The sequence below is a fragment of the Rhinolophus hipposideros genome, assembly GCF_964194185.1.
Source record: "Rhinolophus hipposideros genome assembly, chromosome: 21".
In the NCBI taxonomy this organism is placed as follows: Eukaryota; Metazoa; Chordata; class Mammalia; order Chiroptera; family Rhinolophidae; genus Rhinolophus; species Rhinolophus hipposideros.
Genome location: NC_138067.1, coordinates 42,927,473 through 42,952,680, shown reverse-complemented (window position 1 = coordinate 42,952,680; position 25,208 = coordinate 42,927,473). Strand labels below are relative to the sequence as shown.

At 46.4% G+C, this 25,208-nt stretch overlaps 1 protein-coding gene across 1 annotated transcript in view; it reads left to right on the top strand.

Annotated features, from left to right (window-relative positions):
- The first annotated feature begins 1,344 nt into the window (after positions 1 to 1,344).
- ZNF541 (zinc finger protein 541) overlaps positions 1,345 to 25,208 on the top strand; it is a 40,395-nt gene continuing 16,531 nt past the window's right edge. The window contains 7 exon segments of the mRNA XM_081030795.1: positions 1,345 to 1,482; positions 2,895 to 3,040; positions 12,354 to 12,758; positions 19,036 to 19,279; positions 21,005 to 22,844; positions 24,516 to 24,574; positions 24,849 to 25,008. Of these exon segments, the coding sequence (XP_080886921.1) occupies positions 12,452 to 12,758; positions 19,036 to 19,279; positions 21,005 to 22,844; positions 24,516 to 24,574; positions 24,849 to 25,008 (2,610 nt within the window). The 5' untranslated portion in view covers positions 1,345 to 1,482; positions 2,895 to 3,040; positions 12,354 to 12,451.

The window sequence follows — 25,208 nt, the reverse complement described above, 5'->3', positions numbered from 1 at the left end:
GTAAATTATCTCATTTAATTGTTTTTAATTGAGTATATGTTGAAAGAAGATTTCGGGTTAAATACCGTGTATTATTAATTTCACTGTTGTTTTTTTAAATTAAATTTATTGGGGTGACAATTGTTAGTAAATTTACATAGATTTCAGGTGTACAATTCTGTATTACATCATCTATAAATCCCATTGTTGTGTTCACCACCCAGAATTTCACTGTTTTTTTAACCTTAAAAAATAACGTGGCTACTAGGAAATGCAAAATCAGGTGGCTGGCACTTGGGGTTTATATTATATTTCTATTGAACAGCGCTGCTCTAGAACAGAAGCTAGATCAGGGATGTTTGTCTGGCTCAGACACTGCTGTATGTGTAACCAGAACAGAAAGTAGTATTTGCTGAATGAAGGAATCCAAAAGGAGAATGCCAGTCCTTCTCCTGCTCCTTCCTCTCTGTTGTCACCCCAGTGACCAAGTTAAAAAAAAAATGAAACAACAACAAAAAAATGGAGGGACGGGTGGCTGAGTTGGTTAGAGCGCGAGCTCTGGGCAACGGGGCTGCCGGTTCCATTCCCACATGGGCCAGCGAGCTGCACCCTCTGCAAGTAGAATGAAGGCAATGAGCGGCCACTCAGCTCCCGGGGGGCCACACGGCTCAGCTGGTTGGAGCGCGGGCTCTCGACCACAAGGCTGCCCTTCAACGCCTCGACTCCCACAAGGGATGCTGGGCTGCGCCCCTGCAACTAACAATGGCAACTGGACCTGGAGCCGAGCTGCACCCTCCACAACTAAGACTGAAAGGACAAGAGCTGGACTTGGAAAAGTCCTGGAAGTACACACTGTTCCCCCATAAAATCTTGTTCCCCTGCCCCAATAACATCTCTAAAAAGAAACTTTATCAAGGTGTAATTTACATAAAAGTCACCCATTTTAAGTGTGTACTCCAACAACTTTTCGTAGATTCACCACGTTGTGCAACCAGCATCGTAACCTCCTTTCAGCATCTCCCCATCGCCTCCATCAGATCCCTCCTGCCAGTTTCCAGCCCATCCCGATAACCATTCACTTCCTGTTTGTCGCCGCAGAGCCTGAGCGTACAGCTCCTAAGGCATGAATTCCCCGCCTAAGTTATTCCAGGACGCAAACTCCTCCGCCAGCCCGCTCTGGCCACGGCTGTGCCCGGTCCTCCTCCTCCTCAGCCCAGAACGGACCCACGGACGGTGTTTGCCAGGAGACAGGGGGAGCAGCTCGTGCCCCCCTGGGGGTGCTGCAGCCCCGCGTCTTCCCAATCGCTGCAGGGCAGGTGTCGGTGGCTCCTGCCAGGGCCCCGTCCCGCTCGGAACCCCACGACCCCGTGAGGTCGGCCCCGCTCTCCCAGCCCTCCATGGCGGACCCCCGGCTCGGAGCGGCCACGGCCCGCGTTCCCACGCGCTGCGTTCTAACGTCGCCCTCAAGGAACAATGGCCACAGCCACTGGACGCCCGGCCTCGGTGTGTGAGTCCTGGGGGACCGGCCCCTACCCCCGCCGCCCTTCTCCCGTCCCGCCTTCATCCTCTCCCGCCCTCAACCGCCCTCCTCTCAAAATGGCGACCAACCGCCTCCTTTCCCGCCGCCGCTGGTCACCTGACCTCCCCAAGTCCCGCCCCTCCGCGGCGGTCGAAGAACCACCACGACTGCGCGGCCCAGCGGCACGCGCTGGGGGCCCGGGCGGCGCGAGGCGCACGCGTGGCCGCTGTGGGCTGCGCAAGGCACGCGCCGCCGGTGAGCAGGCCGCTCCGGGGGCGAGCTGGGCTGCGCGTGCGCGCCCGGCGGGGCACGGGGTGGGAGGGAGGCCGCTGGGAGACCCAAGAGGCGCGAGGCCCGGCGCGCGAGCCCCCGGGGGCGGGTAAAACCCGGTTGCTGCTGCCCCTGCCCATATCCTTCCTCTCTACCTCCTCCTTCCCACCCCTTCCTCATTTTTAACTCCCTCCCACCTTTAAAAAATCTAATTCCTTTTTATATTTCTTTCTGGGAGGGCCATCTCCCTTTTGAGGGGCGCAGCAGGCGCGGCTGGCACCCTTCATCCCGTGTCACGCACGCACTTTCTGCACCCCAACAGCTCCGGGACCCGCTGCACCCCCGCAGCCCCTTCCCCCTTGGAGCAGACTGTCCTCGGGGGCCCCTGAGCCGCTGCACCCCGTTTTCTTTCCTACCCCACCCCCCCAGGCTCCAACTGCTCCCTCGCAGCAACCCAGCTCGCGCCGCGGCCCTACCCGACCTTCGCGCTTTCTGCATCTCCAACTTGCATTCATCCTCCACTTCCAGGCCCCTTCTGCTAAAAATCCTCTTTCCTCCGGAATCGGCCCCGATTTGTTAGAGGATCCAGATTTGTTTCTTTTTATGATAATCTAGCAAAACCAAAAATCTCTTCTGTCTTCCTGGATTACCCCTCCCCCTCCTTTTAGGAACTTCCTCTAGCAAAAAATATATTTTTTTTTCTTTCCTAGTTTTTCCTCCATTCAGGATCACTTTCTGGCAAAAAAACCCTTTCTTCCCACCAAATATCTTTTCACTAATAACAAACCAATTCAGTCCTTCCAGTTTCTCTCTCGTCTAATATTTATTTTTCAACCCTCTTCCCCAATTCTCTTAACAAAAATCCCTTTTCATCACGGTTTCCACTCCAATTAGGTTTCTCCCAGCAAAACCCTCCAGGTCCCTTCTCAGGGGGGAAAACTAAAAAAAGAAAGGAAAAATAACTTTCCCTTAACATCAAAACCCCTTTTCCCACCTAGAGCACTTCAGTTTAGAATTGCTTTCTTCCCTCCAAATATTGTCCATCTCCCCCAACTTCACACTTGTGTCTTTGTTTCTTTGGGGACCCGTGATCTGACTGCCCCTTCCTTTCCACCACCGCTTTTAGGGCGAAAGAAGTTGGCTGAATGTCCTGAATTTACCACCTCCAGGAAAAATACCCAACAGTCTGACTGTCACCTGAACTCCCCTCCCTGTGGGGCCTAAGCTGGGCCTTCCTGTTCTCTGGAGCTTCACTCACTGGCTCCTCTCCTGGTGAGTTTCCTCCTTTTGCACTTGTCCAAAGACACCCACGTTGTCAGATGGACTTCTTTCTTTCTCCAAAGGGTTTCTAACTGACCCAATAGTCTCTGTACCAAAGGGGCCACCGTTACCAGTTGCTGCTTTAGGAAGTCACATAAGGAAAAGGGTTATTTATCGTGCATGTTGACTCTCTGGACGAATGCAGACATTTATTAGATTGGTGTATGTTTCATGTTTATTGCAAAAAAAAAAATAAAATGCCGTTTCCTTCTTTAGCTCAGGGTAGCAACTTAAGATAACTACAGGGCAGCTAAAGACGTAGAGTGTGACAAACCAAAGATCCTGTGCACTAAGTGATGCCAGCCAGTGGAAATGGGCACATGGAAATGCCTGGACAATATTGCCAGAACTGAATTTTTTTAAGAAGATACCAGAACACTCTTTATGTGAAACCTTTTGGTCTTTAAATACTGACAACGAATTTAATAAGTATTTAGAGACAGTGTGGGGACCTTACAGAGCCTGCTGGCCACCAGTTTGGAATTTTTGACTTTGGGTTTCTCATTGTGGTAGATTCACATACACAGATACATACACAGTTGGGTACATGTTGAACCTTTCTCTTTAGAGTGGCAGTTCTCAACCTTTTTGATCTTGAAATCTCTTTACATTTAAAAATAACAGCAGACCCCAGAGAGCTTTCGTGCATGTGAACTATATCTGCTGATATTTGTTGTATTAGAAGTTCAAACTATAAACTTTAAAAATATTTATTTATTTTAAAATAGCAATAATAAGCCCATGATATAGTCATATAATTGACATTTTTATTAAAAGTATATTTCAAAAAACAAAACATTTAGTGAGAATTAAAAGAAAAGAAATAGAAAAGAAGAAAGAAAACAAACAGTGGCATTGTTTGACATTTTTAGAGTTATCTGGATTCTCAGATCTCCGTCTGCATTCAGCTTCTTGAGATATGTCCTGTAGCCTCTGGAAAGTTTCACTGAAACTAAAAAAGGCAGATAACACCTGAATATTACTATGAAATAGTTTTGACCTTGCAGACTTCCTGAAAGACCCCAGAGTCCTCCACACCCTCCTCACTTTGAAAACTCCTGTTGTACATTTTAATGCTTATTTGCGTTTTTTGCTAGGATTGCTTTTGGAGTGAGACACTTTGATGTCTCTATTCCTCAGTTAATTCTATGTAAGAATATTCCCTGGAAGGTACAATCGTAGTCTTCTGATTCCTCCATGTCTTTCTCTGAGAGATCAGAGGAAATGAGTTAACCTCTGGTTGAAATTACATAGTGGTTACATGGCAGGACGTGGCAGTCTTCCTTGATTTTCAACGTAAGAATATAGTTGTAGCGTTAGGGCAGGAGTCCCGTCTCAAGTGTGGAGTCATAGCAGAGTGAAGTGACTAACTGTGAGGGCTTGGAAGTCAGACTACCTGGGGTTGGATCCTAACCTTGATTTGGGGCAAGTTATTTAACTTCTCTGGGTTTTACCTCATCTGTAAAATAGGGTTGTCGTGTGTGCCTGAAAGGGGTATTGTGGGAATTAAATGAGTTAGTATGTAAATGATTGCAGTAGTGCTTGGCATATGAAAAAGCCTCGATAAATGTTTTCTGCTACCCTTATTATTATAACGATGATTATGATAGGGGCCAGACGGAAAGATAAGTGAAAACTCTGGGAACTGGAGGCCATAATCCTATCCAGAGATGGCAGTTGTCCCTCAGCTCTGTCCTATTGATAATTATCAGGGAATATCAAATCTAATAATTTTCAAGAGAAGCCAGAAACCACATATTTACTTGAAATCTCCCCAATTTTTTTTAAAGTGTTGGCAATTATTCCAATGTAAAAAAATCACTGTGTAGTTTACAATAATAGCCTATAGTTTACAATAATGTTTAGAGAGGGAAAATAAGGAAACAATTTGTGCAGCTAGGGTAAAAGCTGTGTGTCTCTCCTGTCTCCTAGCTCCCAATGACCTGATGTTATTCAGAGGACTGACCACGGTCTCCTTGGTAACATTAATGCAGAGAGGCACAGGAAAAGGTGGCACTTGGGGGGAAAAAAAGGCTGGCATAACAAGTTGGAGCTTTTCAAAGAGGAAAGGAGGTGTCACAATGGAATCCTGTCACTCGTCAATGAAAGGGATGCTGAGAGCCTTTTTGATCAGAGTTCTGTGCTGGGCAAGACGCTTTGAGAAGTATAGACACACAAGGCGGAGTCACAGCCACCCTAGTGCTTGTATTGTCGTCTGGGGAAAATAGAAGAACCCGAAAGATAATTAAGTTCCGAGGCCATTTGGGATAAGTGTTAAGTGATTTGTCAGACAAGTGCTGATCAGAGTTCTGAGGAGGGAGAAATAATCTCAGGCTTTGTTATGTTGGGACCATTTACTATAGCAGAGGGGTGTAGAGGCCTGCTTTTGGAAGGGTTTCATTTGGTAAAGCTGAGTAAAGAGAGGTTGGTGAAGGTTTTCCTGCACAGGTCAGGGTCCTAAACTCAGATGTCTCCAGAGGCCTGGCAGGGCATATAAATGAGTGAGGTGGGGGGGGGGGAGGAATAGGGAGTGGTGGGGAATTGTGGCAAACTAGAGAGCACTGTGCTCCTTCTAAAGGCAGCTGCAGCTTCTCAGCTCCAGCCAGTTGTTGTTTTGCAAAAATGTGGACTCAGTGTTGACAGATCCTCAGATTTTTTTCCCTCCAGGTTTTTAAATAGTAGAAGCTGGAAAGCCTTTAATGAGAAATCTCTAGGGCTGCCACTGGCCACTTGTAGCTATGTAATTTTAAATTTAATTAAAATTAAATAAAGAATTTTATTTCCCAGTCGCTATAACTGCATTTCTAGATGCTCATTAGCTACGTGTGGCTAGAAACTATCATTAGACTGTGCAGATTTAGAACGCATCCACCAGCACAGAAAGTTCTTTTGGGTGGTGATGCCCTGGCCAAAAAAACTCAACTTGATAACGAATTGAAAAATATTTAAATTTACTGCAAGCCAAATAAAATAGCTTTGTAGAACAAGTAGCTATATTCAGATTGTTTGTCCCTTTTCCTCCAAACAATGCCACAGTAAATATTGTTTACCTAATGGTGGACTTCATGCTGTAGTCTAGAACTGAATGGCACATTGCTTTCCCAAGAGGTTGTAGCATTTCACAGGAGAAACCCTTTCTCCTACTCCTACCAGTCCTGGGATGATGGGCCTTTTATAAAAGAAAAAAATTAAAATTGCTTTGGATACCCTGTGTTGGCTTAAATTGTTTTTTAAAGTATTAAATGAGGCATACATAAATGATGATACAACGAGGCATTCATTCCTAAAGCTTACAGTTCTTGTGCCACCATAGAGCCAACATTAGTTTGCAAATTAAATACGATCAAAGCAACCAAATCGATGCAGTTCCAATTACAAACATTAATGAGCAGGGTGCTATTTTGCTGACACTTAAGTGCTTCCTTGAAATAAAATCTTTGCAGACTGCCACCCTTTTGGGCTTAGCAGACCCTGTGGTATCTGAGCTCTCCCTTCCCTTTTCTCTGTTTGAACGGCAGCAAAACCTCCATCTGAACCATGATGTCTGTTGGCTTTTAGTAGGGCTCGAAGGCATTATTATGAACTAAATCCATCCCTGTCCTCTTCTCATTAGCATGTGGCAATTAAAATAGTCCTTTTTGGCATTTGTGTAATTATAAACATACCCTTGGCATTGAAAACAAATGGTAATACTGGGTTTAAAGTGGTAATCCAATAATCCAGATAGATTGACTTTCTTCTTTGAGGTTATTTTCAAAAATGAAAAGACAAAATTATAACATCCTTGGAAAGAATATTTGGACCCTTGGGAATGTTTACAAGGTTCCAGGGGATAAGAAACCCTGCCCCACAGCAGGGACTAGCAGGGAGCTCCGTACACAGAAGGTGCTAAAACTTATTGAATTGAGTTGCTCTGTCGACAGAACAAGAGCGGGTTCAATATTGGCTGAGGGGGGGCAGTTGCTTTCTTCTCTGGAAAAGGATGTAAATGTCAAAGCGTGGCCTTTGGACTTTTGGTTGGCCTGCCTGAGGTTGTGACCAGACCAGTTAGTTCTCTGGACTATGGGAGGATGTTGGAAAGCAAGTGATTGGGCATTCGGGAAATTCAGAGACCTTCTGTCTCCCACCCTGCTCCACCCGCCACCTTTTTTTGTTTTTCGGTTTAATGTCACAGTGCAGTCTACAGATTTTATAGGTAGTCGGCACTGTGTCGTGGGAAAGAGCATGAGCTCTAAGGTCAAAATATCTGGGTTCAAGGTGTGGCTCAACTACTTGTGAGGGATGTGACTTTGAACCAGTGACTCAGCATCTCAGAGTCCCTTTCCTCCTCTGCAAGATGGAAGTTATAATGGAACTGGCCTCTGGGTTGTTGTGTGGAGGGAGTTAATGCATTTGGAGTACTTGGTGTGATACCTCACAAGGAGAAATGCTAATTATTTTATAAAATACTGCTTTATAGTCATTTAAATAATGCTTTGTATTTTATTCGCTCATTTTAATTATTGGGAGATGAAGGAAGAGACGGATTCTTTCCCCTTGGAATACTGGAAACAGTTCATAGCAGCACTGTAGAAGACACTTGAGAATTGGCGGACAAATTCACTTTGCCTCAGAATGTAAACTTTAATAGTCCACACTTCTTTGCAATTTGGAAACCCCCAAATCTCTGAGAATGCTGAGGTGTCTCAAGCCTCATTTGGTGGCCAAACCTGAACTCACATGTTGCTCTTTATAGTCTTTATTTATTCCATTGTCTCTGAGTAGGCATAGGTGTCGATGCCGAAGTAATGGTTTAGTTACCAGGTGCTGCCCTGGACCCCAGGGGTCTTACTTAAAATATGGCGTATGCATGGATTTACCTTTCTTAATTCACCAAATTCTGAATTCTGAAACTCATTTGGATCCCAGAGTTGTAGTACAGGATTGTGGACCTGTATTCAACTTTTCATTTGAGCTCCCTCCAGACACACAGGTAAATGCATAATGTGAAACGCAGGTGTTGAGGATGCAGCTGTTCCCTTACCTCTCAACGTGAAAAGTTTAAAAACAGTAGAAATCGACAGCCTAGGAAGATAGGCCCAAACTCCAGTTATTCCAGGATCCACTAGATTTGCTGTCAGGGAGTCATCAAGCATTTATTCAATGTCTAGGTGTGGACGGAATTATTCATAATAGCCCAAAACGGAAACAACCCAAATGCCCATCGACAGACACATGCATGGACGAAGAAAATGTGGTATAACCAGACAATGGAACATCATCCAGCCATAAAAGGGAATGAAGTCATGGTACATGGCACACGGTGGGTGAAGCTTGAAAATGCTGTGCTTAGTGAAAGAAGCCAGACACAAAAGGCCACATATTGTTTGACTCCATTTGTATGACATGGATGGCCCTCTAAAAGGGAATACTTTGTTTATATAACTTGTAATTTTTTTGTTGAAAAACTGGACATGTTGAATATTATAATGTGTGATTCTGGGAATCAGATTCCCACTCAAGGGTTTATTGTTGCTGCACCTTGTGAGTTGTAATTGTTTAGTGACTTCTGTAGACTATACAGAGGGTGCCAAAAAATGTATACACATTTTCAGAAAGGAAAACTGTATTCAGATGGTAATACTCAATATACACCAATAACAGAAGATGAATACGAGTCATGTGTGACTTCTGCAATTACAAGAGGTGCTCAGAGTGGTTCCCATCAGCATCCAGACACTTCTGATTACGGCGAACTACTGCTTGAGCAACGTTGACCAAAATGTCCACTTGTAGACATTTTTTTTGGCATCCCTGGTATTTATAAAGACTGTATTCCTTGTCATGTGTGGTCAGTGAAGTCTCTGTTCCTTAAATGCCCAGAGGAAAACAAAAACCTCCCCGTCTTTGCAGCTGGGCTCTGTGTGAGTGTTGGGACACACCTTCAATACTCAGCGGACAGTTTACAACCTTCACCTTCACTTCCTGCTTGCACAGAATGAAGGTCAGCCAAAGGCGAGAGCTTAGAGCCTTCAAAGGTCTTTCCTGAGCATACACACCTGCCCTGGGCACATGGCCTTCTAGCTTCCCTGAAATATGTAAAAGGTTTTTTTTTAATTTACTTTATTTTTTTAATTAACTAAAGTACACAGTTTGCATTAGGGTTCACTCTTTGTGTTGTGTAGTTCTGTGGGTTTTGGCTAATGTATAATGTCATGTACCTACCATTATAGAATCATACAGAACCCAGGAAACCACCAATCTTTTTATAGTCTCTGTAGTTTTGCCTTTTCCAGAATGTCATATAGTTGGAATCATACAATATATAGCCTTTTCAGACTGCCTTCTTTCACTGAGCAATATGCATTTATGGTTCCTCCGTGTCTTTTTATGACTTGAGAGCTTCTTGCTTTTTAGTGCTGAATAATAGTCCATTGTATGATGTACCTCAGTTTGTTTATCCATCCTCCTATCAAAGGACATATTGGTTGCTTCCAGTCTGGGGCAGTTATGAATAAAGCTGCTATAAACAATTGTGTGTGGGTTTTGTGTGGACATAGGTTTTCAACTCATTGAGGTAGATACCTAGGAGTATGATGGCTGGATCATATGGTAAGACCATGGTTAACTTTGTAAGAAACTGCTACCCTATTGTGGAAGCTTTTCAAAGCCCTTACCCCCAGGCATCCTACTCTCCAGCCTTTCCTCCCTGGCTTTCAGGGGTATATCTGTTGTTGGCCTCAGTTAATATCCTTTGTCCCAGGCTGTAGCGATTGGTTCATTGCCTTCAATGTTTTCAACAAAAACATTGCTACTCTGCCCTGAGAGAATTCCAAGTTAGGCAAAATAAAGGCAAGACGTTTGTGTTAGACTTTCAGCAGCTACAGACAGGTTAAGACAGACAACCTCAGTTCTTTGAGAACAAGATCCTCTCTGCTCCCTCCCGCATCTGGAACGCATACCAGAACGTGGGCTCTGTCTTCAAAACCTCAACCTCCGCTATGCTGAGGGGCAGGGAGTTAAAATGCCACAGGGCTCTCCTACTGGATGTCACTCAGCTCACAGTGGCCCATGTGGGGACCAAACCGGCAACCTTGGTGTTATTAGCACCACACTCTAACCAACTGAGCTAACCAGCCACCCCTCACTTTTTTCTTGATAAGGGTTCTCTTGATTGCTGTAAACCTTTTGACTGTTTTCCATGTTCCAATAGTGTTTCTGTGGTGGGAATTTTTAAAATTACTAATTCAATCCTTTTACTTCTTTTAGGTATATTCATATAGTCTATTTCCTCTTGAGTCAGTTTTGGTAATTTGTATCGTTTTAGGAATGCACCTGTTTTTATCTAAGTTACCTAATTTGTTGGCATGTGAATGTTCATTATATTTCTTTATAGTCCTTTTTATTTTTGTAAGGTCATTAGTGATGTCCTCTCTTTAATTTCTAATTTCAGTAATTTGAGTATTTTCTCTCTTTCTTTTTTGGGAATAAATTCTGCTAGTTTAGATGTTGCAGAGTTGTTTCCTTTTCAAACTTGGTAGTTACACTTAGATTCTTTTAGTGTGCATACTTAAATTATGAAGTTAATCATTATCTCTTTCTTTTTTCCAAATAATTCAAAACCTGTAGTAGTTTTTGAGCTAAGATCTATGAGGTAAACTTTAGGCCTTGTCTGAAAAAGTCTGTATTGCTCCCTCTGGAACACCAGTTTTCCTGTGTTGAGTTCTGTGCCGACTCTCCCCTTCCCTTTGTCTGCTGATGGTCTTCCAGACACATTTCTGTTGAATTCTCCATCAGGCTGGTCATCATCCCTTTGTAGACCATCTTTCTGGTAGTATTAGGGTTTTCTCTTTGCCTTTAGTGTTTTGCAATTCTACTGCTTGCAATTCTACTGTATTGAGGTGTGAAGTCATTTTTATTTATCCTGGCCTAGCTTTGCAATGCTTGGTGATTATTAACTATGTATCTTCGAGAACCATATCTTTAAGTCTGGATTCATGTGTTTCTGCAGTTCTGGGAATTTCTCCACCATTATTTCTTGAAGATACTGTCTCTCCTACATTCTCTCCTCTTTCCTTTTGGGACCCTTGTTAGGCATATGTTAGACATTTGCATTTGCTTCTCCATTCATAGTTTTTCAACTTTTTGTTGATATTTTCCATTTCTTTATCTCTCCGTGCTGAATTCCTCAGATGCTCTGCCAGTTCATTATTGCTCTCTTCAGCACTGTTTAATTTGCTGTTTAATCCACTGGTGAGTTTTTAATTTAAATGTCTTTCATTTCTAGATGTTCCATTTGTTTCTTTTTTTAAATGTTTGTTCTTGTTGCATGCTGACCACTTCTTATGCTAGGTTTTGTTGTCTCCCATTGTCTTATTGTTTTCTAGTTCTTGGGATGCTTCTCTAGGTTTGTGTGCAGAGTTTTTCTTTTCATTTATTTAGTTTTCCTATGGAGGGCACGGTTCTTCCAGGGTCCCAGGTTTCCATTTCCTGTGAATTCAAGGCGCTGTGTCCTTTTTCCATGTGTCCATTATGACCCCAGGCCCCAGCCTCCAGGATAATGCTCTTTAATAAAAGTATACTATGAGCCATATATAATTTAAAATTTTCTAATAGCCAGATTAAAAAAAAAAAAGGTGTGGATGAAATTAATTTAAATAACATACTTTATTTAACCCACTATATCCAAAATATTATCATTGTAACGTAATCAATGTAAAAACGTATTATTTTTTTATACTAAGTCTCCCAACTCCAGTGCATATTTTACACTCACAGCATGTCTCAGTTTGGGGCCAGTCACGTTTCCAGTGCTTCACAGCCACATGTGGCTAGTTGCCGCCATATTGGATGGCAGTTCCAGGCCCTGTATCTGAGTCTGATTTTCCCCTTGGGCTGACTTGACTTGACCAAAAGTGCTGCTGGCACTTTTGGTGGTAGTGATAGGGCGTTACCTGTCTCTTGAGCTTGGCTATGTAGTAAAAATAATCTTTTCTCGTATTTCTATTTGTTTTATACCTGGAGAAAGAGGTCGGTTTAGTCCACCATGTTGCCAGAAATCCTTTCATGTATGCCTTACAACCACCTTTGATGGAAATGCTCTTATACTCAACTTACAGGTGAGGAAACTGAGGCTCGTGGAGCTTAAGTGACTTGCCCAGCGTCACATGGCTATTAAGTGGCACCAAAAAGACCCAGAGCAGGTCTGTTTGAATTCCAAGTCCATGTTCTATCCACCACACTGTGTTGCCATCTTATGATTTTGAATCTCCCTGTTCATTTTCAGGAATGAAACAGCACCAAGAGCTCTCTCCCCCCTAATTCCTTATACACTTTTGCTTATCTGGAGAGTAGCTCTTGGCCAAGACCTGGCAGCAGAGAGTCATGGACCAGTACGGCCTTGGGGATGAGGGAGCCCTTCCATCTGAGATGCATCTCCCTTCGTTTTCCGAGAGCCAGGGACTCAACTGCAATGACACCCTCAACCGGGACCTGGGTCCCAGCACGCGGGAGCTGCTCTATGCTGGCCTAAGTGGTCTGGACCTGGATCCCAGCCTCCCAACACCCGATGTGCCTAGCGAAGTGCTGGAAGACAACCTTGACGCCCTGTCCTTGTACTCGGGGAAGGACAGTGACTCCCTGAAGCTGCTGGAGGAGTATGCAGACCCAGAATTTCAGGCTTCCTTACAAGGTGAGGCTGTCCATCTGGGCCCAAGGGCCTGGCAGGCTGTTTGAAAGTTCCTGTGGCAGCTAGGGGTTGGTTGTGCATGGGTTGGGTAAGAAAATTTCTCTCTTCCACAGGTGAATAGGGAACAGTTACTCTTTGTCCACTTAGAAATTGTGCCCGACTTCTTAGTCAAGGAAACTGAATACTGATGTTAGGGAGTAACGTTGAGAAACGTGGGTGTTTGGAATATCCTAATCTCGTGTGTGGTATGGGCAGACCTTTGAGTTTACGGGAGACTTTCCTATCCAGTACCACATCTCAGAGGCTCTTTTCACATTTCCAGAACGAGGTGGAGTCCTGTCCATCTGCTTTTTGGTTATCTAACCTTCCTCAGCCTCAGTGTCCTCGCCTGTAAAGTGGGGGGATGATACTATCCACTTGTTTCCCCCGGGGTAGTAGCAGTAAGAAGCAGAAGAAGAAATGAACGTAAAAGCACTTTGTAGACTGTAAAGCACTGAAGAGATAATAGTTATTTTTACCATATTGTTAGAATTAATTTCAGACAGTCCGTTGATTCAGTTCTAAGTTCTCTTCAGTGGAGGAGCAAAGGGAGAACTAATGGAAAGCAAAGACTATAGTTAAATCTCTTTTTGGTTTGCCTTTAGGCTTCCCCACAAGATAAATTCAGTTTTTGTTTTCAACTATCTTGATGGGTTCTTGGGTTAAGTTGTATAGATGGGTTGACTGAGCTAGAGCTCTTTTACTTTATAACCACACCCTGTGCACAGAAGGCCACATCTGAAACAGCCCTGCAAAACAGATACTAATACTAACTGGCATAACAAAAAATGTCCTGAAGACTTGCTAAAAAGAAACCTTTCTGAGGCTCCCACTTCACACGAGATGTAGTAGACAGGGCTGGAATGATGGCTAAACTTGAAATCCTAGATCCATGGGACTGCTGCAGTGTTATAGGCACTGGGCTAGGGTCAGGGGTACAGTCATTAGGGTTCTCCATCCGGGCCACAGAAATTACCTGAAAAACGCTGGTGGCACAAACAGGTGTACATTTTGCTAGGTAGAAAAACTATCTTTCACTAGATTTTCATAGGGGTCTGTGTATACCACCTCCCCAAATGTTACAAATCATTCATTCAACTTTTGTTTTAAACTTGAAACAAACAAACAAAAAGGAATGCAGTGGCCATTAACTGTTAATGCTACATTTTTCTAACTTAAATTCAGGTCCATATTAGTACATACACTTATATTGACTTTTTTAATTATAAAAGTAATACATATTTATTAAAGAAAACTTAGAAGGTGAAGTAATAACAAGAAAAATCCCATCCTGGCTCCCACACATAGATTTTTAAAAACATGGATGACATCACTCAAGAAAACATGGTTTAGCAGAGGCGTATTAAGTGTATAATTCTATTTGAAGTTTTTTTTTTTTAATTTTTAATTTTTATTAGTTTCAGGTGTACAAATCAATGTACTAGTTAGACATTTAAACCCCTCATAAAGTGATAACCTACCCCCAAGCTGCTACCCCTCTGACATCTTATGTAGCTGTTATAATACCATTGACTATCTTCCCTATGTTGTACTCCACATCCTATGACTATATATACCTACATATTTAGTTATAGTTAACATTCAGTATTATTCTACTTCAGCTCTTCAGGCATATAGTGCGCATTGGTCAGGCATCTACACAGTCTATGGCGCGATCCCCCCGATAAGTCCAGTGCCCATCCGACACCTTACATGATCTTTGCAACATTGTTGATTATATTCCCCATACTTTACTAGCAATTTGTATTTCTCAATGCCTTCACCTTTTTCACCCTGCCTCCAACCCCATTCCCATCTATCACCCTGATAGATCTAGTATCTATCTGGTACCATGCCTAGTTATTACAGTATTGTTAACTATATTCCTTATGCTATACCCTACATCCCATGACTGCTGTATAACAACCAATTTGTACTTCTTAATCCCTTCCTCTTTCACCCGTCCTTAACCCCGCTCCCATCTTAAAGAAGTCCCTCTAAGATTCCTTGTAATACTGGTTTGGTGGTGATGAACTCCTTCAGCTTTTTCTTGTCTGGGAAGGTCTTTATCTGTCGTTCAATTCTAAATGACAGCCTTGCTGGGTAGAGTAATCTTGGTTGTATGTCGTTGCTTTTCATCACTTGTAATATTTCCTGCCACTCCCTACTGGCCAGCAAAGTTTCTGTTGAGACATCAGCTGACAGTCTTATGGGAGCTCCCCTGTAGGTAACTAACTGATTTTCTCTTGCTGCTTTTAAGATTCTCTCTTTGTATTTAACCTTTGGCATTTTAATTATGATGTCTTGGTGTGGGCCTCTTTGGGTTTATCTTGTTTGGGACTCTCTTTGCTTCCTGGGCTTGTATGTCCATTTCCTTCACCAGGTTAGGGAAGATTTTTGTCATTATTTCTTCAAATAGGTTTTCAATTCCTTGCTTTCTTCTCCTTCTGGTGCCCCTATAATGTGAATGTTGGTATGCTTGATATTGTCCCAGAGGCCCCTTAAACTCTCCTTAATTTTTTGGATTCTTTTTTCTCTTCCTGTTCTGGTTGGGTATTTTCTGCTACCTTATCTTCTACATCGCTTGTTGAATCCTCTGCTTCATCTAATGTACTGGTGATTTCCTATAATACATTCTTCATTTCCTTTATTTCTGATTGGTTCTTTTTTATGGTTTTCATTCTCCATTTTTATGCTTCCTGTCTCTCTGTTGAAGTTCTCCCTGAGATCACTGAGCACTTTTTTTTTTTAAGGAGGGCACAGCTCACAGTGGACCATGTGGGGATTGAACCAGCAAGCTTGGTGTTATTAGCACCATGCTCTAACCAACTGAGCTAACTGGCCTCCTATCACTGAGTATTCTTATGGCCAATGTTTGGAACTCTGCGTCTGATAGATTGCTTATCTCCGTTTCGCTTAGTTCTTTTTCTGGAGCTTTGTTCTGTTCTTTTCTTTGAGACATGTTTCTTTGTCTCTCCACTTTGGCTGCTTCCCTGTGTTTGTTTCTATGCATTAGGTAGGGCTGCTATGTCTTCCGGTCTTATGTAGTACTTGTGTTGTGGGGTTCAGTGGCACAGTCTTTCGGGTCACCTGAGACATGTCCCTTGTGTGGGTTGTGTGTGCCCTGCTCTTGTGGTTGAGCCTTGGTTGATAATTGCACATCAGTGGGAGGGACTGACATTGTGCTCACTGGTTGTGAGGACTGGCCTTGACTACAGTGGAAGAGTTGTTGTGCGAGGGCTGACCCTACAGAGCAGGATCTGCCTCAGCAAGACTCTGGTGCCTGCCCAATCCACCCCTTGGGTGTGTCGTACTTGGAGGAGGCTGGGTGATGCTCTAGCTCATTTTGAAGCTGGCCACTGGGGGTAGTAGCCCCAGGACCACCTTGGAGGGGATCTTCTGTAGGTCTGCTTCAGTCCATGCCCCACCCCGGGCCACCCAGCAGGAGCCAGAAAGAAATCCTCAGATGGTTGCCACCCGTGCTGTGCTTGGAAGCACCTTGAGAGGCCAAGCCGCGAACCAAGGCTGGGCTGCCGCTTGTGCCAGCTTAGGGCTGCTCAGCCAGAGGTACAGGACACGCTCAAGCCAGATGCTGCTTGTCTGGGTTCTGCGAACCTCTGGGAGACCCTAGGAAAGTGCAGCTTGAGCCAAGGCAGGTGGTCTGCACAAGAAAGCCACTGGAAGCAGCCTGGGTGTGCTCGAAAGTTGGGCAGGGCCAGGTCTCAAATCGCAAGGGTGGGGCGAACTAACCATGGAGACTCAGAAATGGCGGCCACCTGTGTTCCTACGCTGGGAAGGGGAAGGGCTCAACAAAGAAACAATGACCTCTGCCAGCTCCCCAGTCAAGGAGAAAGCCGCCTCTCCAGACGCCGTCCCAAGCCAGATAACTCAGTTCTAACCCCCATACGTCCCTGCTGCTTCTCCAGCTGCTGCCCCAGAGCTGGAGCTCAGAGTGAGTGATTCAGTCGGTGGGTAAGTCTGCGGGCAGCCCCTTTAAGAGGAGCGCCTGGGAGTGCAGCCGTCCTCGGTCTCAGTCACAATCTCCGCTGGTTTTCACAACCAAAAATTATGGGGACTTCTCTCCCCAGCACTGGAACCCTGGGCTGGGGTGGGGCTGGGATCTCTCACTCCTTTAGGGATAGAGGGATCCCCACAGCTGAAATATCCCTCCCGATCTTTAATGGTCACACCCCTTGTGTGACCAGCCCGTTCCACCTCTCTGCCCTTCTTACCAGTCTGGGTGGCTTCTTCTGCACGTCCTTAGTTGAAAGGCTTCAGTTCAGCTTGATTTTAGGTGATTCTCAATAATGGTTATTTTGTAGATTAGTTGTAATTTTGAAGTGGTTGCGAGAGGTTTGCCTACTGCACCATCTTGGTTGTCTCTATTTGAAGTTTTTAAAACTTAGTGCATTTGCTTTCTTACATGAAAGGTAGACTCTTCCATGGTCATTGTATTGTTTGACCATATTCTTGCTCATTAGACTGTTGTAGTGTTTCTGTGAACAACTTTTTATACATTGAGTTTTCTTTTGGGTTAAATATTTGAACACATTCCTCCAAGTAGGTTTTCCTGTCAGAGAATATACACAGTTTTAGAGCTCTTATCATACTGCTTTCTGGGAAGATCAAATAGCTTCCTGGGCCAGTGACTGCCCGTTTCTCAGTGTCCTTGCCAATTTTTCAAAACAACATTCTGTTTTCTAGTTTAATAGTTGCTTTAATGAGCATTGTAAAAGTAACTTAGTAAGGCCAGGGCTTTCCCCTGAGGGAGTCTTGTTTTTCCTCATTTAAACTGTTGGAATCAGTTGACCACTCATCATCGTCATTTCTCATATGAAGAAGATGTAGGCCAGGCAAGTTAAGTGACAGGTGGCCCATGGCCAGAGGCAGAATTGGAACAAGAGTCTGGTTCCTTTTGCTGTGTCTCTCATGCTGCATTTCAGCCACAGAGAAGGGGCGTTTGGGGTCCTTCATTGCAGTCCCCTTCTCTTCCCCATTCCCTGGCCTGTTGGATTCGGGGATCCCACCTCTGCAGCATCCTAGATAAATGATTTCTAAACTTGCCATCTCATGAGGCAGTCTAATCCATCTTGAAGACCAATCTAAGGGGTAGGAAAAAATCTCCCATGATTCATCCATCCAACAGACAGTTATTGAGTGCCTACGAGTGCCGGAACGGGAAGTCCAGGAGCTGGGAACACAGCAGTGAGCCTGCAGAGTCCCCGTGTCCATGACCTTTACGTTTTCTAGTGATTTAAATCAGCTCCAGTCACCAAACCCAGCTCTGTGCCCTGGAGCAAGACAGAAGCAGCTGGTCCTCCTCACACGCTGGCCCTTCAGGTATTTGCAGACATCTCCCCTCTCCCACCTGAACATTCCCAGTGCCTTCACCTGTTCCTCCCATGACAGAATTCATCAAAATACCTCTTATCATTTTACCCAAGGGATACAGGAAACATGGAAAATTCACATACACACGAAGAGGAAAATAAAAATGACCCAGACTCCTACCAGTCGGTCCATCCATTCTCTCAGTTTGTTTTCTGAATAAATTTATTTTTCCTTTCCTAAGACTAGGGCAGCTCTGTCTCGCCATCGGCTGCTTTTTCCTCAGTAGTATGGCTGTGGCAGCAGCATCCTTTCATGCCATCGGATATTTTTCTGCAGTTTTATCTTAAATGCTTAAGTGTCATAGACCGTTTAAACCATAATGCAGTCACTTACATGCCCTCTTGTCGGACGTTAGGTTGTTTCTAACATTTCACCAGGAAGAACATGCTGCACTTAACTCCCTTGCAGCTAACTCTTCGTACCGATCTACATTTATTTCCATAATTTTAAAACCCCAAAGTAGAATTGGCTGGGAGAAAGGATTTAGACTTTTCTAAGGTGTTGGGCTATGTATTTCTGGCTTGCCCTTCCAAGAGTGCCATTGATAGAGTCGTCACAAAGCCCCGCCCGTGTTGGTCGCCTTGCCCTAGGAGAGCTTCAGACTGCTGCCATCCTGTCCCTCCCAGTGGCACCAAGACTGGGTGCCGCCTGCAGGTGTAGCCTGACCAGGGTGCCTTCTCTCCCTCTCCGGGTCCCAAACCCTGTTTTCTCTGCAAGTAAAGCTGCTGAAGTTGTAGCAAGTTCTTGGCCCAGTCATCCCACGTGTGCTGTGGCTCTAAGTTGTGGAGCGCGTTAGCTGTGCTGCTTCATTTCCCCAGATGTCTGTAACCTGTGCTTTCTCTCTGTTTAGACCTGGGCCCAGGTGCTCTGAAGGTGCCTAAAGAGGCTGACGAAGGAGGCAGGGCCACCTCTGGGAGTGCAAGGAAAGGAAAGCGGCAGCACACTTCCCCTCAAAACCCACTTTTGGATTGCAGCCTCTGTGGGAAGGTGTTCAGCAGCGCCAGCTCTCTTAGCAAGCACTACCTGACACACAGCCAGGAAAGGAAACACGTTTGCAAAGTCTGCAGCAAGGCCTTTAAGCGTCAGGACCACCTGTATGTAGGAGTCTGGTCTGGAAACGTCTGTTGGGGGGGAGGGGGGTTGGGGGGAGTGGGCGTGTGGCTATGTCTCTTCCACCCCCTCTCAGATCAACCTGTCCCACCCGCTGCTGGGTTTTCCCACCTCCTCCGTGTTCCCCAGGTGGGTGTCACCTCAGCTTCCGTTCTCACACTGCCAGCGCTCTAGGGCAGGGCGCGCATTACCCTGGATGGGTCACTCTTCTGAGCCCCCAAATTCATACCAAATTCACACATTGCTGTGATTTGCGGCAGGGACCCTTGTGGTTTAAAGACATAATGGCTCCCTCCTGAGGCAACTCTGACATGGAAGGATTTGGGCTACCTGTGGGGAAATAGTCCGAGTCCCTGGTGGGTGTCTGAGGAGAATGGATCTGTGTTCCATGAGGAATGTGTGTTGGGAGAACTTGGGGCATGAGAGTTTCTGAAATGCCTGTTTCTAGAACATGGAAATCAATGGAGAATTAACTCTTGTTTTTCTTTAACTCCTTTCTTTAAAAAACAACAACAACAAAACTTCTTGACTGATTTTTAAACTCTTAATTTTGAAAAGAAAGTCCATTCTAAGAATAAGGAGCAGAGTTCCCTTTGATCTTAACATCTTGGAAATGATAAGTTGTTCTTGCTAGTGAGAAAGGAAAGACACACATTTTTCAAACCGAGAGACTTGCAGGAGAGACAAGCCCTTCTGTTTTTATAGTGCCCCTGACCTTTACTGAGGGCTTCGATTAATCCATCTTTCGCTTCACCCTCTCGGCCCACCCCACCCCAAGGGAAGGAAGTAATTTGCTCCTGTCACATGTTGGTAACAGGGCTAGAAATGGGATTTCCTGATTCCTTCTCTGCTGCTTCCCTCAGACGAAGTCCAAAAGTCAACCTTTGTGGAAGGGCTTTATTATTTATTGGACATACCCCACGTGCCATATTTAGATCTGTCCAGACAGAGTAGGGCTGTTGGGAACCCAGAGGGTGATTTTACTCGCTTGTTTATATTTGTAACATACTAATGTAGATATAAGTATGATATAAACAATACATATTTGTGTCCATTCACATTTGCAGAAATTATAGGCACGTTGGCTGTTTTCCAGAAAGTTCTTACTGATTGGGCACCTGTAAATTTTTCAGTGTAATTTTTGCTGTGGCTGGGGGGTGGGAGGGTGGGGGTTCCAGGTAGCTGTCTCTTTAGTGGAACTCTATGTTGAAGGAAGGGTTGTCCCTGGTCAGCATTTCCCCCGGTGCGTTCTGCAGAACGCTGGTTCTCAGAGATGCTAAAGCAGGCTATTTGAAAAAACAGTTCTGTGGGCAAATAAGTTTGAGAGACATCGAAAGTTGAACAGATGTCCCTTTATCTATCTACTGTGTGGCTTTTTCCATTTTCTCCTGTGCCCTGTGAACCTCCTAGGAATGCAGTGTTTTTCCAAAACTGATTTGCCAGCTGAGCCCAAGTCCTTGGGGAGCAACTCTGGAGAACTGGTGTTCCTTGGGAAACCACTTTGGGGAACTCTGGCCTGTCTTCCTTTGATTTTATTTTTCCCCTCAGATAAAGGGTTTGCTTAAAGGTGAGAGAGGAGCACCCCTTCCAGATTGCTCTGACCGGAGTGGGGGCTGCGGGCAGTTTCTGAATTGTGGGACCACTTGGTGTCCTTTCAGTGGAAGGCCCAAGCCAAGTGCCACTAACTGCCTTCTCCTGTGTGACTCCAGGACTGGGCACATGCTCACCCACCAGAAGACCAAGCCCTTTGTGTGCATCGAGCCCGGCTGCAGCAAGAGCTACTGCGACTATCGCTCCCTGCGCCGGCACTGCGAGGTACAGCACGGTCTCTGCATCCTGAAGGAAGCCCCTGCAGAAGAGGAGGCCTGTGGGGATGCCCCCCACGCCCCTGAGATGGCCGATGCGCAGGCCCCCGGGGGCCTGCGGTCCCTGGTGCCCCCGGAAGCCAGGTCCCCGGGCCCCCTGTTGCCTAACCGAGACCTCCTGCGCTGTATTGTCAGCAGCATCGTCCATCAGAAGGTCCCTTCTCCCGGCCCAGCCCGGGCAGGGCCTTCGGACAGCAGCGAAGGGCGGAGCGCGGCCTGTCCCTGCCCGCCCTCTTCGGGGTCCTCCTGCAACCCCGTAAGCACCCTGGCAGCCCCAGGAACCCTGGGCACCGAGGTGCCCGAGGAGCCTCATCCCCCACAGAAGGAGCCTGCCACTGACCCATTCCCAGCCGTCCACTCAAGGGCAGCAGAGAATGGTGGCCCTGACCCAGCTGAGTCGGAGCTGTCCCCCCTGGAGGGCTGGCCTGAGGGAGGCTCCCTGCCTGCCTGCCTGCCTCTGTTCAGGGGCCAGACAGTCCCTGCCAGTTCTCAGCCATCCAGTCACAACTTCCAGTGGCTCCGGAACCTGCCAGGCTGCTCCAAGAGCAAAGAGAACAATGTGTTTGTGGTCCACAAGTCCCCTGCAGTGCCATCCAGGGAGGGCCCCCAGTCTGGCCCTGGGCCCAGCAGCACCTCCCCCACAGGGGAGCGCTCGCCCAGCTCAGGCCCCAGTCTGGAGGACGTGCTAGCCTTCCCTCCCCCGCTCCTGAAGGCGTCTGCGGAGGCCTCAGCTGACCCTAGACGTGCCAGTGGGGAAGATGACTCCTGGGCTTCCAAGAAGAGCAAGTTTGACTGCGACGCCTTCCCGTGGCAGAACCCCAGGGAGCCTGGCCTGCAGGATGTCCAGAAGCCAGGAGGGCTCCCGTCGGATGCCATGCCACTCTTCCGGCAGCTGTTCCTGAAATCTCAGGAGTCTCTGGTGAGCCACGAGCAGATGCAGGTGTTCCAGATGTTCACCAAATCCCAGCGGATCTTCTCCCATGCGCAGGTGGCAGCAACTTCCTCCCAGCTCCCTGCGCCCGAGGCCAAGCAGGCCACCTTAAAGTCACTGCAGGGGCCGTGGGCACAGCAGCCGCCACCTCTGACACCCAGTGCGGACTGTCTGTCTGCTGGCCCTGGAAACCCGGAGCCAGAGGGATCCCCAGCCCGCAGGAGAAAAACCACGCCCACCTTCCCCAGAGAGGCCTCTCCTGGCAGCACAAGGTGGGACGTGAAAGGAGGACCGAACGTGACCGCCGCCTCAGCGTCTCTCACAGCCGCATCTCTGGACCCTTCTGGGAATCCAGACATCTCTCTGTCCAAGCAGTTGAGATCCACAAAAGGGACCTTGGACCTGGGGGACATCTTCTCCCCCGGGGGCCCACAGCAGACCCAGTTAGGTGGGGACGACCCGCCCAGAGCCCAGGGCCCTGGGAAGCAGACCCAGGCTGAGAATGGCACGCCTTCCGGGGCCATGAAAGGTGAAAAGGGCCTGGCCTGCTCCCGGGGCGGAGGCTACAGGCTCTTCTCCGGCCACTCCAGGGCCCAGCGCCTCTCAGGCTTCCGGAAGGACAAGGTGAAAATGGATATGTGCTGTGCGGCTTCTCCCAGCCAGGTAGCCATGGCCTCCTTCTCATCAGCCGGGCCTCCAGCAGATCCCCCACGGGACTCAAAGTCCAAGCTGACGATCTTCAACAGAATCCAGGTACCGGGCCCTCTCTCGTGGGACATGACCATACGTGAGCTCACGCAAGAGCCTCGATCCTTACTTGTTTCTGCATTTCTTAGTGGCACAGGCGTTTGATTTAATCTTGGTGAATCCTCAGAAGCAGTTTTACAGAGGGGGACCTGGAGGTCCAGACATGTGGTTCCTGCCGTTACAGCACCCCGCCCCCCCAAAAAAAACAGAACAAGGACTTGACAGAGTTGTCGCAAATGCTTTGTGTCTTGTTACTTCACCAAGCTTTTTCTGCTTGTTTTCTTTTTGCCCATCGCTTCCTTTTGGATTTGCCCCTTGAATTCTTCAGAGGACATAAAAGTAGAGCTCCTTCTCTCTTAAGTATTCCTGTGGGAAATGCCGGGTCTTCTGGTTGTGAGTCACTCGGCCCCTGCTGCACACCTGCCGCATTAGCTTGGTTCCTTCCCACCCTGTGCCTACGAGGTCCTGGGCGCAGAGGCTGGCATGCTAAGGTCCAGCAGCTTTCCTGTCACACCATACCGACCTTTCTTTCTTTTTTATCTTAGCAGCTTTGATACCCACATACCACCTGATCACCATTTTAAAGTGTGCCGTTCTGTGCTTTTTCATATGTTCACAGGGTTGTGCGTCCTTCACCACTCGTTGCCAGAACACTTTCACTCCCCAAAGAAGCCCCCACTCTTAGTTGTCACCCCAAATCGTTCCATCCCTCCCAGCACCCTGCAAGCATGCGTCTACCTTCTGTCTCTCCATGGAATCCTACACTTCGTGGCCTTTTGTGACTGGCTTCTTTTACTTAGCGTGATGTTTTCAACGTTCATCTACAGCGCAGCATGTGTCAGGGCTTCATTCCTTTTTGTGGCTGAGTAATGTGCCTTTGTGTGGGTACATCACATTTGTTCATTCCTCAGCTGCTGGACATTTGGGTTCTTTCCACTTCTTGGTCATTGTACATAGTGCTGCTGTGAACATTTGTGCACAAGTTTTTGTGTGGGCATGTGTTTTCATTTATCTTGGGAAATGCCTAGGAATGGATTTGCTGGTCATACAGCAACTATGTTTAACCATTTGCGGACCTGCCAGACAGTTTTCCACAGCAGCTGCACCGTGTTACTTTCCCACCCACAGTGTGTGCGGTTCCAATTTCTCCACATCCTCTCCGACGCTTGTTGTCCAGTCTGTATTGTGGCCGTCCTAATGGGTTTTCAGTGGTCTCTCAGTACGGCCTGATTTTCATCGCCCTCATCACTAATGATGTTGAGCATCTTTTCATGGTCTTACTGGCCATTTGTGTACCCTCTTTGATTCATTCTCTATTCAGATCCTTGGCCCATTTTTAAATTGGGTTATTTGACTTTTTATTATCAAGCTATAAGAGTTCTTTATGTGCTATGAATATGAATCCCTTGTCAGACACACATAACTTGCAGCAATTGTCTCCCGTGCTGCCGGTTGTCTTCACTTTCTTGATGATGTTCTTTGAAACACAGAGGTTTTAAGTTTTGATGAAGTCCACTTTGTCTGTTCTGTCTTTCCTTTTGCTGTCATCCAAGAAATTATTGCCTAATCCAAGATCACAAAGCATTACACTTGTGTTTTCTTCTAAGACTCTTACAGTTTTTGCTCTTGCAATACATCATTTCTGATATATTGGCTCAAGAGTATTTTTATCTTCAGGGTGGAAATATCTACCGGCTCCCTCATCCACTGAAAGAGGAGAACATGGCAGGTGGATGGTAAGTTTAGGAACACCCCCTTCCCCCGCACAGGGGAATACAACCCCTCAGGTGTCCTCTGATGGCTTCTGTGTGCTGGTCCTGGGTGAGCGAGCTCTGGACGCTTTGTTCCTAAAGAGGCATGCATCAGACCCTGAAGAATTGGGGCATCATCTCCATTTTTTAGGGTTCACCTAGAGTTGTCAGTGGATCAGACTTTAAAAAGAAAAAATCAGAAGTCAGCAATCAGGGACGGCGTCTCATTTTCACGTTCTCTTGCCATGTCTCCCCACAGTCACCAGCAAAACGGGGGCCCCTCAGACTGGGCAGAACCAAGGAGCACTTATGTCTGCAAGAACTGCAGCCAGATGTTTTACACCGAGAAAGGGCTGGCCAGCCATATGTGCTTTCACAGTGACCAGTGGCCGTCACCTCAAACGAAGCAGGAGCAGCAGGTGAAGGGGTACACGCAGTAGGTTCTCTGCTTTCAGGGTTTCTGACAGGCTTTGGGGACTAAATGACTGGGTGTCATTTATTTAGGATGGAGACATCCTGTCCTCCGGGGGAAAGCTTGTGGAGGGGCCAGGCGTCAGAGCTGTGCCGCTTTAGAGGGGTAGGTCGGAACTTCAGTCTGGAGCAGTTTTTTGCGCTCCCG